Here is a 16,213-nt window from a genome sequence, read left to right as displayed (position 1 = left end):
TCCTAGATTCAATTAAGTCTGCATGCAGTGCAATGCATGAATATATATACAAGGCAATGGACTAGATGGAGAGGGGGCAACAGAAAGTCCTCTTTTTCTCCAAAAGGTGCTCAAAGTCTCGAGTTTCACCAACACTACCTGCCAACGCATTTAGTCACTCTTCTTAACGGTATTCACTGCCACGTAAACATTGAGAACTTTGGTGGCTTTTAGGAATTACTCGTGATTTTTCTAAAAAGCTGTCTGAGGCTGTTTTTCTAGTCCCGAGGAAAGTCACTCATTTTACAACCCCGCCCAGTGTCCAGATTTACGGGCATTTTCCGAAGCCAGCTCACTGCAGGACGATCCTTTCCCCAAGCTGGCGAACTTCATCCCACGACCTGCGTCAGGGCGTTGCAAGTGACAAGTGACAGCCAGTGCCAGGCTGGTGGCTCACGGAGCGGAGGGGAGGCACCGGCTGCGGCAGCACGTCTTTGCCCCGACCATCCTGGCGCCGCCCGTCCCCACCGTCCCCAGGCCGCCTCCCTCCCCCGGCCAGCGTCCCCACACTCGGGCCTGTTTCCTCAGTCCCGCTCAAAGAAAGAGCTACCGGCCACGAAAGGCAGGTGTGTCAGCACAGGTCCCCAACCCGCCCGTCCACCCGGAGCGGGGCTGGGCGCCGGGACTACTCACCGTCCAGGAGGAGGGCCGGTGTCCAGGCTGCCAGGAGGGACAGCGCTCCTGCTCTGCGGTCACCCATTCGCCTCAGGAACAGCTGCGCCTCGTCCCCTCGGCCACCTGCAGCCGCAGGGCACAGCCACGCGCCCGTTCCGAGGCAAGGGCGTCTGGGGGAACTGAGGGGGGCTGAAGGGACACCTGAGGGCACAGGAGAAGGACAGGAGATAAGACAGGTGAGGGACAGCTGAAGCACAGGTGAGGGACAGGAGAGGGAACAGGACATGGGACAGCTAAGGGGGCTGGTGACGGGACAGGAGACTAGGGCGGCCGCCTGAGCGCGCGCGGCCCGACAGTGCCCGACCCTCCCAGGAGGGGCCGGGGCCCCCACTGCCCCAGTGGCGCGCCGGGCCCCGCCCACGGGTCCGACACGACACGACACGCCCCCTCGCGGGCCAGCCCGGGGGCGAGGCGGAGCGCGCGGGGAGCCACCTCCCGAGGCGGAAGCGGAAGCGCCGCCGGGCCGCGGCCTTGGAGACGCGGGGGCGGGGCCAGCGGAGAAGCGCGACCTCTGACCCGCGGCGGGGCTCCGCAGGAGTCAGCGGGCGGAAGTGCGGGCTGCGAGTGGCCATGGAGGTAACGCGGGGGCCCGGGGGCCGAGGGACCACCGCCCCACCCCGCCTGCCCTCCCCGCCCGCCGGGGTCCGCACAGCCGCATGTGACCGGCTGGCTTTCGTTGTGTTTTGCAGGAGCCTGTTCACGACGGGGTGGCCTCGCCGGCCGCTCCTGGGACCGGGAAATCCAAGGTAAAGAGACGCTGGAGCGGCGGGGTCTTGCCGGGAGGGGAGGGGGCTCCCTGGGGGACAACTTTCCTCCGGGCTCTCGGCCTGAGCTGTCACGGTCGCGCGTTTAGTCCCTCCTCTCGGAGCTCCCTGGTGTGACGCCTGAGTTCGTCTCCTTGCCGCCCGGCTCAGCGCTGCTGAGAGATTCCGCAGGTTCCCAACGTTAGATGAAGCCGTCTGGCTTGTGAGGTCCGAGCTGTGGGCGGGCGTCGCGGTCTCGGCTCTGCCTGCGCCTCCGCTGATGTGAGCACAGGTCGCCGCTGGGGCCCTGAACGGGCGCCCAGGAGATGGGGACTTGCCGCCGAGGTTTATTGTTTCAAGCTGACTTTGAGACACTCGCCCAAACACTCGACTGCATTGAAGCTTCACGGTAACCGTGAGATAAATAATGTGGTTATGCCAGCTTTATGCCTAAGAAAACTGAGCCCGCAGGGGTTAAGGAACTTTCCCTGATTTTTAGGTAAAGCCTAAACGCACCCTGATTCATCTATCGCTGTAATTAGGCTTACGTGTTTTCATGTGGCCAGAGACTCCTTTCAGCCTTGAATAGGACGAAGCAATTTTACAGATCTAAGGAACTTTACGTAGAATTAGTCGCAGTTCCCTAATTTTGCAATTAAATCAAAATCTAGAAAGTGTCTTAACCTGTAACAAGGATATCTGTAACGTAAGAGGATACGTGCGATTTTCTCTACATTTCATAATAGTTGCTGAGCTAATAATTATTGAGTGAAACTTGCATTTGCTAATCTTAAAAAATGTGGTGCTTGGTTGACATAAAGATCTATTCAGTAGGATGTTTTTTATTTTTAGGCAGACTTTATGTTTCTTTTTTGTGGTATAGTAGAAACATGAATTCTCCCTAATTGGTAACATCACTGACTCTTCCAGCTGGAAACATTGCCCAAGGAAGATCTTATCAAGTTTGCCAAGAAGCAGATGATGCTAATACAGAAAGCTAAATCAAGATGTACAGGTATTGGGTTGAAAATATTCGTCTTGACCGCAATCTTGTTTAATCATGGTTACAACTCTTAGTTTTGTAATAGTACATTGGCTTGTTTTGTTTATCAGCGAATCCAATAATATTAGCGTAGTGGAATCTGTTATTACTTAGCATTGTAAACTTTGCTTCTGATATTTCTTATTATCTCATATCCCTAAACTGCAGTTACCTTTGAATTAATAAAGTCAGGGAGGAGGATTTTAAAAAGTTTGTTAAAGTTCAGCACTTTTTTTTTTTCCTCATGTGGATCGTATATTCTTCTGAGTAAAGCATTTTCTCCTAGAGTTGCCAGTTGAAATGTTAGAGACATGAAGTTCTGAGCCCAAGGAAGTAAGAAGAGGCCCCAAGTAAAGTAGTAAAAGATTTCTGTTCCTGGAATTTTGAAATATATTTATTTACTGAAGTTGGTTGATTGTCTATTCAGTTTCTCTTTCTTTATATTCCAAAAAGACAAAGATATTAGTATCCTTTTTTAATATGTGTAGGTGAGCTCTTGAATTTTCAGTAACTTAACTGCCCTGCCTAAAAGCCAAGACTTAATTACTACTAGAAAAGGTCAAACTGTGTTTCCGGAGGTTGGATCAGCTTATGATAAGAGAGTAATTTATTTGGAAAGATGTCCTAGGCTCCAGACCTAGACATGAGTTGATGAAATAGATTAACATGTATGTTTAATATGAGGTTAGTTGTTGCTTTAAGATTATACAGTAAGAAGTTATTTACAGCTGAAATAATGTCTGGGATTTGCTTCAAAAATATCAGGATGCATAAGACAAGAGGGGAAGGAGGAAATGAATACAGGTTGGGATGAAACAAGGTTGGTCATGTAGTAATTATTAAACCAAGATGATGGAGCATAGAGATTAATCGCACTATTCTCTCTGGGTTTTTTTAATTTGTTTGGAGTTTTCCATAATAAAAAGGAAAATAAAAGGTAATGAATGGTGAACTTAGTGCTTCCTCAACATATCTGCTGCTTCTTAAATGTATTCTAATTTATAGTGATCTTTTTTTAAGAATGTACTTATCACTTGAGCCAGTAATTATTTTCTTCATTTCTGAACTAGTATCTTTTTATTTTTTTAATTGTTTAGAATTGGAGAAAGAAATTGAAGAATTGAGATCGAAAGCTGTTGCTGGAGGAACTGATGATATTATTAAGGTAATGAAACAGTTGTAGTATTGCTTTAATTTTCACTTCTTTACTTAGAGGAGATGCCTGATGATAAGTCGGATTTCCTTGAGGGCTGTCAGCCTGCTTGAGCACTCTCTGGCTTCCGTGCCTTTTGTTCCACTTCCTCTCTGCCCTTGGTTCCACTCTTCACCTTTCTGGTTGACTGTAAAAAGAGAGGTGAATGACCTCTGCGTCCCTTTCTGTTCTGAAGTGGTATTACTTTCTGTCCTTTCATCCTTTACACACTGTAATTATGGTTATTGCTTCAGTCTCAGGCCTGCTGTTCCCTCTCCCCATCAGAAAACCCAGCCACACTCAGGACTTTGATGATTCTCTCCATTCCCATGGTTCTTTGTTAAACACATCATGTCTTACTTGCTAACCGTACTTACCTTGATAACCCGTAACTGGGCTCTCTTTCTCTCTTACTTCTACATACTCTTGTCAGATGATAGAATGTTGTTTTTATATTGTTATTCCCTGTTTAAGATCCTGAGTTGCTCATTCTTTCTTATGTGCCCTTAATGTAATTAAATGCTTTTCCTTCCCCCACTTGGCCTACCTTCTTTAAAGTGTCTTTGCTTTTCAAAGCTCTGCAGAAATTTTTTTCCTTGCTTTTGCATGTTTGTAATTTGAGTCATAGTATCTATCTATTCTTTGATTATATGTTATCTTAGTGTCCCAACTTGTGAGCCATGCACAATTGAGGGACTCCCATGAAGCTACTACTAGGAGTCTTTAAATCGCTTTGCGTACCTTGCACTACCATTTTGTTCTTCATTTAGCTAGAACAGTGTATGAATCCTGAATGGTGTGCGCAAATACCATTTGGATTCGTAATGCACCGATTGGTTGAAGCATTACTGAATTAGTAATGGTTTTGTTTATTTGGTCACTATGTATTTCCCTGATTAGTAATAGCAAAAGTACAACTCCATGTAGTTAAAGAGCTCTGACTGTGGAGCCAGACCACCTGATTCACACCTTCAGACCCCTGCTGTGCCACGCACCAGCTATGTGACCACGGCTACGTTTCTTTTTTTTTTTTTTTTTTTTTTACGGCTACGTTTCTTAACTTCCTTCTCTTCCTTCATCTGTAGACTAGGGATAATAATAAGGCCTACTTTCATAGAGTTGTATTATGAGTTAGTACATACAGTACGTAGAGCTGGATCTGTCACATAAGTACTCAATGGTTTTATTATTACCATATATTATTATTTGGGGGATATTTTCTACACACATGTATACATACATCCATCCATGCACACCCGCACTAAAAAGGAGGTTTTTGTATTTGAAAAGAGCACTGCAGAGATTCTGTTCTAATTTTGCATCAGTTAACTCTTGGCCCTTAAAATACTTTTCATGCTGTTGCATTTCAGAATATTCAAATATCTGTCCCTTATTTCCTCCTTATCAATGTATTCTCCCCTTCTGTCAAAACTACTCCTAAAAATTTAAGGGTAGAAAATTTCTCTCAGTTAGCTAACTTTACCTTTCAGGTTATTAATTTAATATTAAAGCATGTTATCCTGACCACTCAAGTCTCAGAAAGTAAAGGTTGGTAAAATTAAATGAGAATGAAATCTTTGGTTTCCAGTGTTAATGAGAAAATTACATTGGGGAGTGATTGGCGGAGCTGTGCATCAGTTATTCAGTTGCTGTAAGTAAGTTTTCTGTTTTAGGAAAATCATATACTGCAATGTGATATGTCCTCTGCACCTCTGGAAAAGGGAAAAGACTTTCTTGCTATGTTTTGTCTCTTCACTGGGAAAAGTACACTGGAAAAACATGGCTTTGAATACAGAATTTTCTGTCCTTCGTAAAAATGTATGGCTTTTTACAAGTTTTAGTTATTAAAATTTCTGATAGTCATCTTCTAGTGCATTGAAATACATCTAAAGTTTTATTGCAAACCTGGCATATTTGACTTTTAAAAAAGAGGAATAAAAACCCATATTTTCCATGTCAAAATTTGAGGTGTATGGTATTACAGTGAACTTATATGCTGCTTCCAAATGCAAGAGGAAGGTAAAAATTGCATGTCAAGATGCGGAATTTCTAGTACGTATCACTTATTGTTTTCTCTTTGCTGGAATCAAATTTGTATTTCCTAGGAAATAACTGTCCATCTGTGCCTCTACTCTTTAAGGATATTTATAGCTGTTTTCAGATAATGTCCTCTGTATATCTCCTAAAATTATTAATGTTTTCAGGCTTCCCCTGATAATTTACCAAACAGGAGTTTACATTGCAATACTATGCAATGTGAAAAAACTAATTTTAAAACTAAAATTGTTTTAACAAAAGTAATATATGCTCATGATTTAGAAATAGTACTAACAACTAAATAACTTATAATTCTAAATAGCTTATGGAAATTATCTCTGTATTTCTGAAAAATATGCTTATACTTGCTTTTCTTTGATTTATCCCTTGGTGAGACATTTAGCTATTAACTTCCTGTTACAACAGATGAAAATTTAGTTATCTTTCACAATGACTCCTACTTGCCAACTGGTCAAATAGATCAAATAATCGTTTATTTTTTTTTCTGGACACCTGCCTCCTAAAGCCTTCTGTCCTGTGCTAATTTGGTCTGGTTGTTCTCCAGGTCTGCTGTGGTTTTCCTGGAGTCGGCCTTTTGCCATGATCCAGTGAATTATACTGCTTTCATATGTTGGCCCCCCCCCACCCTGTTTGCTGGGTCACAGGTCATTCACTTTCTTGGTTAACCTCATTTTGGTAGAGCATGTCCTTTTCCAGCTTCCTAAGAACAGATGCATAGGAGGAAAATTTTTGTGTCATCTTGTATTTAAAAGTGGCTTTATTCTACTCTCATGTTTGAATAATAGCTATAACTTGGTATAGAACTCTAAATATTTTCTACATCTGCTTTGTTTTTGTATTTTTGAACAAGAGTTTTTCTTTATTATTTCACAAAAGAAGTCCAGAGGCAGTTCTGGAGTGATAGTTGACTAAGGTTTCTTTAGGATTTTATCTTGGTTTTAATGTTTAAGATTAACTTTATCTAAATTCACAGTGAAATGGGTCTGTGATTTTCCTATCTGTAGAGTCCTTGCATAATGTTATCAAGTTATGCCAGTTGTGTAGAATAACTTGAGAATTCTTCTTGCTTTTTGTTTTGTCTGAAAAAATTCATATGTAATTGGGATAATCTGTTCTTTGAAAGCTTGATAGAACTCACCTATAAAACTATCTGTTCCTCCTGTTTTCTTTGGTGGACAATTTTAAACCACTAGTTTTATTTTTAAGTAGTAATAGTATTGATGATGCTTTTTTTTTTTTTTTTTTTTTTTTTGCGGTACGTGGGCCTCTCACTGTTGTGGCCTCTCCTGTTGCGGAGCACAGGCTCCAGACACACAAGCTTAGCGGCCATGGCTCACGGACCCAGCCGCTCCGCAGCATGTGGGATCTTCCCAGACCGGGGCACAAACCTGTGTCCCCTGCATTGGCAGGTGGACTCTCAACCACTGCACCACCAGGGAAGCCTGATGATGCTTTTTAATTTTTTTTCTTGAGTTACATTTTTCTAGGAAGTTTTATCCATACCATTTTACTTTTCAGTATGATTGGCAGATTAATAATTAATCATAATATTCTTCTTAACTGTATAATCTGTAATTTATATATAGATAGGTTCCCCTGTTATTCATAGTATTGTTTGTGACTTCTGTCTTCTCTTGATCAGTCTTACAAGAAGTCTATTTTGTTAGCTTTTTTCAAAGAACTGACTCTTGGCTGTTCTATTTTCCACTTCATTAACTTCCTTTCCTGCTTCATTTCTGCAGGAGGTAAACTTCTCTGGGGTAGGGGGGACACTGGTGATTTCTTGCCCATTATTCTAAGCACTCCTGATTGAGATTGTCAGTCAATCCGATTTTTGAACCTGACTCTCCAGTTCCTGAGCATTTAGTTTTCTAATTAGTGTTTGCCAGCTTCTCATGTGTTTCCCTGCACAAGCCCTTAGGTTATAGACTTCTTGTTCTTTCTAACTCACGTCTTCCATGTCCTCCACTTTCAGTTTTCCAAAGTTATATTGAAATTTCTCATACCCTTATGTCTTTTCTCCTTTTTACTTTGCTCTTATGTATATAGCTTTTTAAATATTCTTACTTTGGCATGGTTTGGAAAAGGTGAGGAGGTAATTACGCATGAAGTCAATCCACCATTTTTAACCTCAGGCAAACCAATCATCCTGTTCCAAAACAGGCATTGGCCATACGTCTGGATGCTATGCTTTTGGAAAAAGCAGAGACTGAGCAGCAGTGCGTTTCTTTGAAGAAGGAAAATATTAAAATGAAGCAGGAGGTTGAGGTAAAGCAATATTTTATTTTTTTTTGCTTTTTATTAACTTACAGAGTATAGTTATGCATTTTAGAGCCAAGACCTTAAAAAGCATCTGATCTGATTTTAACTGTAATAGTTACAGACAAGGAAACAGATTGATATTTAAAAAGAAAAATAACTGAAATCACCCAACTACTTAGAGATAGAGCTAACATTTACTTGTTCCATTGTGTAATCTTCATTTTAGTTGTAATATTCTTTAATAAAAATGGGAAAAAATACCTATTTTATAAAAAAAATTATCTATTTAAATAGGTTGATTGTCACACATACTCTAAATGTTATCTAAAAGAAAGAAAGAGAGAGAGAGAGAGAAAGAAAAAGAAAAAGAAGGAAGGAAAGAAGGAAGGAAAAGAGAAAAGAAAAGAAAAGAAAAAAGAAAGGAAAGAAAGTTGTATATTCAGTTCTGGGATATTCAACTGTCTTTCGGGTCTGTGCTAATTTTCTCCCAAAAGCTGTATTACTCTATTCAGGAGATATTCATTAAAGCCTATGACTTAATACAACTTACATAATTTATTACCATTTAAAGGAAAATTAAATGCAGAGATTTCCTAGCTTTTAGTTATTTCTTTGAGTAACCTGTTTAGTACTGCTTAAGGTAGTCGGAGCTTCTAAGCAGAATTCTTGGAATCTCAGCATCGTATTTCTTCATGTACATTTCTGCTCATTTCTTCTTTTATGAGCCTATGTCTAATTTTTCCTGAGGGCAGGGGTTTGTTTTATCTTAAGTAATTTTTGTGTGCTTACTTTTACAGGATTCTGCAACTAAGTTGGAAGATGTGCGCGAGGAGTTTGAACAATCACAAAGAAACTATGTGAAAGAAATGGAAAATTTGAAAAATGAATTAATGGCAGTACATTCCAGATACAGTAACGATAAAGCTGGTTGGCAAAAGGAACTGGAGGAAGCATCAAAAAAACAATTAGAGCTTTCAGAACAAATCAAATTTCAGAGTGATTCTGAAGATAATGTTAAAAAACTACAGGAAGAGATTCAGAAAATTAAGCCGGCCTTTGAGGAGCAGATTTTATGTCTGCAAAAGCAGTTAGAAGTTGCCACAAATGAAAAAGAGCGAGAAATTACTCATCTCCAAGGAGTCATTGAGGCTAATTCTCAGCAGTACCAAAAAGAAATTAATAGTTTGCACGAGGAACTTTTACAGTTGAAATCTACACACCAAGAAGAGGTGAAAGAATTGAAGTGCCAGATTGAAGCATCTGCTAAAGAACACGAAGCAGAAGTAAATCATTTAAACCAGCTAAAGGAGAACTTAGTCAGACAGTGTGAGGCAAGTGAGAAGAACCTTCAGGAGAAATATGAATGTGAATTAGAAAACGCAAACCAGGAAAATCAGATGTGTTCTTTGCTCTTACAGGAAGATACTCTTGTAGAACAAGCAGTAAATGAAAAAGTCAAACACTTAGAAGATACCCTAAAAGAACTGAAGTCTCAACATAGCATCTTAAAAGACGAGTTAACTTACATGAATAATCTTAAATTAAAGCTTGAAATTGACGCCCAGCATACAAAGGATGAGTTTTTTCACGAACGGGAAGATTTAGAGTTTAAAATTAATGAATTATTACTAGCTAAAGAAGAACAGGGGTGTGTAGTTGAAAAATTAAAATCTGAGCTAGAAAATTCAAATAAACAATTTTGCTGTACCGTAGAACAACATAACAAAGAAGTACAGAGTCTTAAGGAACAACATCAAAAAGAAATATCAGAACTAAATGAGGCATTATTGTCAGGTTCAGAAAAAGAAAAATTAACATTGATGTTTGAAATACAGGGTCTTAAGGAACAGTGTGAAAACCTACAACAAGAAAAGCAAGAAGCAATTTTAAATTATGAGAGTTTACGAGAGATTATGGAAATTTTACAAGCAGAGTTGGGGGAATCTGCTGGAAAAATAAGTCAAGAGTTTGAATCAATGAAGCAACAGCAAGCATCTGATGTTAATGAACTTCAGCAGAAGCTCAGAACTGCATTTAATGAAAAAGATGCTCTTCTTGAAACCATGAATAGTCTCCAGAGAGAAAATGAAAAGTTATTAACACAGCAACAAATTGTACCAGAACTTGAAAATACCATAAAGAACCTTCAAGAAAAGAATGAAGTATATTTAGTTAGTCTCAGTCAGAGAGAGACCATGTTACAAGAATTTGAAGCAAAGATAAGTTCTCTTACTGAGGAAAAAGATGATCTCATAAGTAAAATTAAAGGTTCTCATGAAGAGGTGGAGACTGTCTATCACAGTCGTGAAAGGGGAGAAAGGTTTATTGTAGGACCCGGGGAGAAAGTGGAGCAGACTACCCAGTGCAACAGTGAGCTAGAACAAAAGGTAAATGAATTAACAGCACAACTAGAAGAAACCTTAAAAGAAAAGGATCAAAATGACGAAAAACTGGAAAAGCTTATGGCTCAGTTGAAAACTCTCTCTGAAGACCAGGAAGCAGTGTCATCTGAAGTGAAGTCTCTTCATGAGGAAAATAGTAGACTGTGTTCAGAAAAGAACCAGTTGAGCAGGGATTTGGAATCTCTCCTATCTCAAAAAGAAGGAGATTTTATGCTGAAGGAGCAGATTTCTGAATTAGAAAAGAAACTTCAGTTAACAGTTGAAGAAAGAGATAATTTAAATAAACTTTTGGAAAATGAGCAACTTCAGAAGTTATTGGTCAGAGCTCAGTTGTGTGGTTTTCTTGAACAAATGGAGTCAAAAGTTTCAGAAAAAAGTGAAGAACAAGATGTTGTAAGTGTCCTACAAGCTGTAGGTGAATCCTTAGCTAAAATAAATGAAGAAAAACAAAACTTGGTCTTCCAGTATGGTAAAAGGGTAGCAGAGTTAGAAAAAGAGATTAAGTTTCTCCAAGAAGAGAATGTGATTCAATGTGAGGAACTTAGGTCTTTACTAAGAGACCATGAGCTAGAGAAACCTCTCTTAAGGAAAGAGTTAGAAGAAACCCTCTTGGAAAAAGAGGCCCTGCAGTCTGATCTTCTAGAAATGAAGAATGCTAATGAACAAATAAGGCTTGAAAATCAGAATCTCCTAATTCAAGTTGAAGAATTATCTCAAAAATTATGTAGTAAAAATGAAAACCATAATGAAAAAGAAAAATATTTTATAAAGGAACTTGAAAACCTAAGGCCATTACTAGAACAAAAAGAATCAGAATTGCAAGATGTGAGAGCAGAGTTGATATCATTAAAGGTACTATTAATTTGCATTTTATTGATTTTAAAATACTTAGTTCTAGTCATAGACTCTAGAAAATATATTACTGCACTTTGAAGTCAGAAGTAAATTTTTAGCACTTAAGATCACATGCATATTTCTGAAAGTACATTAAACATTTTCACATCACACCTTATCACATTGATCACTTTTTGGTTTTAGATCATTTTAGAATTTTGTTTTTATATAAGATTAGATGATTAGGGGGTTAAATGTTAAAATTGTATAATTAGTTACTAGCAAAGCTACAAGTAAACATGGAAAAATTTGAATTTCATCCTGTGTGGTATGCATATTAACTTAAAGAGCACTGTTGAGCAGAAATGTAGGCTAAAGTGGTATTTAATTTTAGCCAGAAATTTAGGGGTTTTTCCCCAGATCATGACAGGATAAACTACAATCATCGTTTAATCTTTCCTTATTGCATTATGTAGTTGATATCTGTTGGGTGGTTCGTCTTGGCCTTGGATATTGCTGTTTTTTATAGTAAAACACATGACCTGTACTATGTTTATAGTAAAAAGCATCATGCTACATGCATGATAAGGTCAGAATTACCTGGTCTATCAAGGGAAGAGAAAGACTGTTCACCAGATTGCTTTTTGTATGAATTCTCTTTGATAATGATTTTTTTCATGCTTAACATGACGGCCAGTACATCATGGGGAATGCAATGATTGTCTTTGTTTTTCCTATAAAATCTAGGATTCCTTAGAGAAATCACCTTCTGTAGAAAGTGATCAACCTTCAGTAAAAGAGTTTGAAGAAAAAATAGGTAACTATGGTTTTGCATATGTTGTCACAGTTAATTACACAGATTCTTCTTAGTGTTAGAATGGATTGGGAAGTATTGTCACCAATTAATGAGTTGTTAAAAACATGACTAGCTCTCTCTTCCTGATGCCGCCACTCTTGCCCCGCTGCCATCTGCTTGCTTCCCTTTCAGAACTCTCACTTTCTATTGTTTAACCCAAGGAGTGATGTGATTCCATTTATACATGGTTCCATGATTGGTTTTGGATTTTTCATGCACTTAGCAACCTTATTTGAATGCCCAGCTACCTAAGCACTGGCAATAGGAAGGGGGTTAAGATGCACACCACGCAGACCGTATCTTCAAAGAGCTCACTGCAAGAAGGGGCTGTTACTGCAGTACTTCGGGGTGTGGACAAGGTAGGCTGGTGACGGTACAGGAAGATATGATTAACTGCTCGTTTTGAGTTAGGAAAAACATCACAGAATAGGCTGTACTTGTGTGTTGAAGAATGAGAAATTTGACACGAGAAGAAAGGTACTGCAGCAGGAGGAAACAGCAGGTGCTTGTACGTTAACATCCATGACGTCCAGGAGCCTCCTAGGAAATCCTGGAGAGGCAGGAGTCTGAGCGTGAAAGGGCTGGTGTGTTGTGCAGAAGAGCTGGGACTTCCCCATACCCGTCTGTTCCTCAGAGTAACATTAGGAGGTAGCTCTTTTATTCCCATTTTAAGATGGAGAAACAAAACAGTGTTGTGTGATGTACCCATAATTCCCCAGTTTAATGCCCAGTGGGATTGGTGGGGAGAGGGGACGGGTGGTTGAAAGAATTTGGAATGACCCACAGTTTTCTGTAATGGATGACTGGGGAAGGTCGGGTTAGGGGAGAGCATGAGTTCAGTTTTAGACAAATGAAACTTAATTACCACCCCAACTGGAGATGTCGAGTAGGCTACTAACTGTGCAAATCTGGAGTTATGGGGAGAGGGTTAGACCAGATAAGACTCCATGCTTAACACAGTGGGCATTAAAAGCCATGAGGTTGAGATCCCAAGGAAGTGAGCGTAGGAAAAAAGACGAGGACCAGAGACAGTTCTCTGTCAAAAGTCAGAGAGATAGAAAGAACCAAGGAGAATGAGAAAGAATAGCTGGTGAGGTAGAGCCCAGAGCATAGGATGTCTTTGAAGCTAAGACAGATGAAGTACAGGTGGAAGAAGTGCTTGAGGAGGGAAGAAGGGTCGCACCAGCAGTCAGAGCTAACCCGAGCTAAGCAGCACCCAGCTCATTGGCGACTTGATAACACTTGCCATGATGTACTGAAGCCAGAGCCTGGTTGAAGTAGGTTCAGGGGGAAAATGGGGGAAGAGAAAGGTGAGGAGGGCATGTATAGACCACGCCTAGAAGGAGTTTTGCTATAAAAGAAAGAAGACATGGGACAGTGTCCAGAGGGGAGGCGTGCTCTTTTGCCTTTCTTTGTGTGATGTTTCACCTGTCCTATCATGACCCTCCCCTGCCCTCTTTAACTGCTTCCACTCTTTGTTCCTGACCTTAATCTCTTTGGTGATATTTTTCTTATTGCATGTTTGTAAACTGTTGGGAAAAAATCTGTTAGGGGGATTTGCTGCACAAGAGAGGGGAGAATTGCTACACTGATGCCTGAGTAGGTGAGACTATGCGGGATGACATGCAGAAGTGGAACACTTGGCCTGTGCAATGGGCACACACAGTGCACCTGTCGCAGCCAGAGGAGGGCAGCATACGTGAACACAGGTGCTGTGAACACTGGATGAAGAAGCAGGGACAGAAATTCAGATCGTAGCTGAAGTTAAGCAGAACCAAGAAGTAAGATCAGGAACACTGGTGTTTAAGTCGGGGAGGTGGCTAGAGAGGATACGGGAGAGACCCAGATTGGACGTGTAAGCAGATCGCAGGTTCAGTTGTAAAAATCAGACCCACCAACCAAGAGGCACGTGCCTATGGATCATAAATGTTTAAGCGCATCTGATATCTCCTCTGCTTGATCCTGATCTGCACATCACCACCTAAAAGCCTAGCATACTTGCGTTGCCAGGAAATCTTCTACTGTTAAAGGGGTCCTGACAGCCTCTCCAGTTTATAGACACTTAGGAAATGGCTAAAAACAGTAGGCTGGGACTTCCCTGGCAGTCCAGTGGTTAAGACTCTGCACTTCCACTGCAGGTGGCACGGGTTCTGTCCCTGGTCAGGGAGCTAGGATCCCATATGCCATGTGGCATGGCCAAAAAAAACAGGCTGTTTTGGAAGATTGAAGAAAATGAAAATTCTTTACATTGTTTGCCTCATTTAGAAAATAAGTAAGCTTTTACTTTAAAAAATAGATATTAATATTTTGCTTTTACTTTATTTTAATCTCAAATTGCAAATTTTGTGTTCCAGATTAAAGATCCATTTCTAGGGCTAAAGTAAGTAAATAATGGGTGTATTTTCGCTCTTTTCCTTTGAGTCTATAGATAATTGTTTCATTGTATGTTTTTAGCATATCTGGAAGAAGAATGCAAAGACAAAGAGGAGAAAATAGAGAAGTTAAAACTAGTTGCTTTGAAGGCAAAGAAAGAACTAGGTTCTAGCAGAAAAGAGGTAAGGTGACTTAAAAAGGCAACGTTTAAGGAACTTACATGTCAGAAAATCAAGTTTGTCTCTACATAAAAAACTATTGTATATTTAAAATAGGCCCAGACGCTACGGGAAGAACTTGAATCTGTTCGCTCAGAAAGGGATCAGGTGTCTGCTTCCATGAGAGATCTCATTCAAGGAGCAGAAAGCTATAAGGTAAAAATAGTTATTTTAATAACAAGTTATATTTGTAACTTCTGAGTTAAGGAATGTACTAGAAATGTAAAACTCTTGTCCATAACATAATCACCTTGTATTTTTTAGTAAATCTTTTTTTCTATTTTTTTGTGTAATGTATCATCCTAGTATCAGATTTTAAGTGGCTAAGCTTTAAATATGCCTTTAAGCTATTGTTTTTTAAAACTAAATTTCTGTTTTGGGATTTCCTAATAAAATCAGTAACAAAAAAGATGGCCATTGTTACTGTTATTATTTAATGGTCTTCTGGCCAGGTGAACAAATGTGAATGTTAGACATGTCTAACACGAAAGTGAAAACATTATTTGAAGGCAGTATTGCTTGTCTACCTAAGTAACATGAGAATCTATTATAAAAAAATATAAGAATTAAAAGTAAGAGAGTACCATTATATTTATTTATGCATTCAAATATTTATACAGCCAGGCTAAGTACTGATTACTGGGGAGACGGTGGTCAACCAAGTAGACGGAGTTCCTGTCTGCTTGGGAGTTCCTGTCTGCTTGGGACTTAAATTCCAGTGGCAGACAAAAATCCAAGAAAATACTGTGTGGAAAAGTAAAGGCGGGTAGGGGGAGGAGAGTGGCCAGTAGTCAAGTGGGACTTGATGGAAAGAAGAAAATACCAAAGTAGTCCAAAAAAATGAAATTTCAGGAAGAACTTTAATGAGACTAAGTGAAAAGAGGAAATTGACATCTTGCTCTACCAGACACTAAAATTTATTATAAAACTACATAATATGATACAGTTCTGATGCAAAAATAAGGCAGGTTAATTGAACAGAAGACAGAGACTTCTGGGGACTTCCCTGGCGGTCCAGTGGTTAAGACTTCGCCTTCCAATGCAGGGGGTGTGGGTTCGATCCCTGGTCGGGGAGCTAAGATCCCACATGCTTTGGGGCCAAAAAACCAAAACAGAAGCAATATTGTAACAGATTCAGTAAAGACTTTAAAAATGGTCCACATCAAAAAATCTTTAAAAAAAAAAAAAAGGAAAAGAGACTTCTTTATAAAAACAAGCACTCACAGGCCCCAGGCACTCTTCTAAGTGCTTTACCTGTCTTGTCACACCTGATATGTGTGTGATAAGTATGTTGTTAACGTTGCTGATTCACCAGTAAGGAATCAGAGGCACGGAGGTCACAGAGCAAGTAACTAGTAGAGCTGGGGTTGGATTCAAGCAGTCTGGTTCCAGATCTGTTCTTTTACCAACTAAACTGTGCAACCCCAGTAAGATTTGAAAACAGAGAAGCCAATGCAGAAGGAATCAGAAAACTACTTCAGGAAAATTTGGTTAGATTTTTACTTCATGCCACACACCA

At 40.0% G+C, this 16,213-nt stretch overlaps 2 protein-coding genes across 4 annotated transcripts in view; one reads left to right on the top strand and one right to left on the bottom strand.

The window, feature by feature from the left end:
* The window catches only part of LOC137205822 (uncharacterized), a 92,871-nt gene extending 91,686 nt beyond the window's left edge, over window positions 1-1,185 (bottom strand). The window contains exon 1 of the mRNA XM_067704009.1: window positions 673-1,185. Coding sequence (XP_067560110.1) covers window positions 673-940 — 268 coding nt within the window. The 5' untranslated portion in view covers window positions 941-1,185. The remainder of the gene's footprint in view (window positions 1-672) is intronic.
* Window positions 1,162-16,213, top strand: part of GCC2 (GRIP and coiled-coil domain containing 2) — a 38,520-nt gene continuing 23,468 nt past the window's right edge. For 2 of the 3 annotated variants that reach the window (XR_010934298.1, XM_067704001.1), the window contains exons 1-9: window positions 1,162-1,290; window positions 1,404-1,460; window positions 2,388-2,472; window positions 3,597-3,664; window positions 7,913-8,017; window positions 8,809-11,265; window positions 11,995-12,064; window positions 14,558-14,658; window positions 14,752-14,850. Coding sequence is in view for 2 of the 3 variants with exons in the window: in XM_067704001.1 (XP_067560102.1) it covers window positions 1,285-1,290; window positions 1,404-1,460; window positions 2,388-2,472; window positions 3,597-3,664; window positions 7,913-8,017; window positions 8,809-11,265; window positions 11,995-12,064; window positions 14,558-14,658; window positions 14,752-14,850 (3,048 nt within the window). In the remaining variant the exon portion in view is untranslated. The remainder of the gene's footprint in view (window positions 1,291-1,403; window positions 1,461-2,387; window positions 2,473-3,596; window positions 3,665-7,912; window positions 8,018-8,808; window positions 11,266-11,994; window positions 12,065-14,557; window positions 14,659-14,751; window positions 14,851-16,213) is intronic. The other variant, XM_067704002.1, reaches the window with a different exon arrangement.

The sequence above is a fragment of the Pseudorca crassidens genome, chromosome 14, assembly GCF_039906515.1.
Source record: "Pseudorca crassidens isolate mPseCra1 chromosome 14, mPseCra1.hap1, whole genome shotgun sequence".
NCBI lineage: Eukaryota > Metazoa > Chordata > Mammalia > Artiodactyla > Delphinidae > Pseudorca > Pseudorca crassidens.
This window is presented reverse-complemented; position numbering and strand designations above follow the sequence as displayed.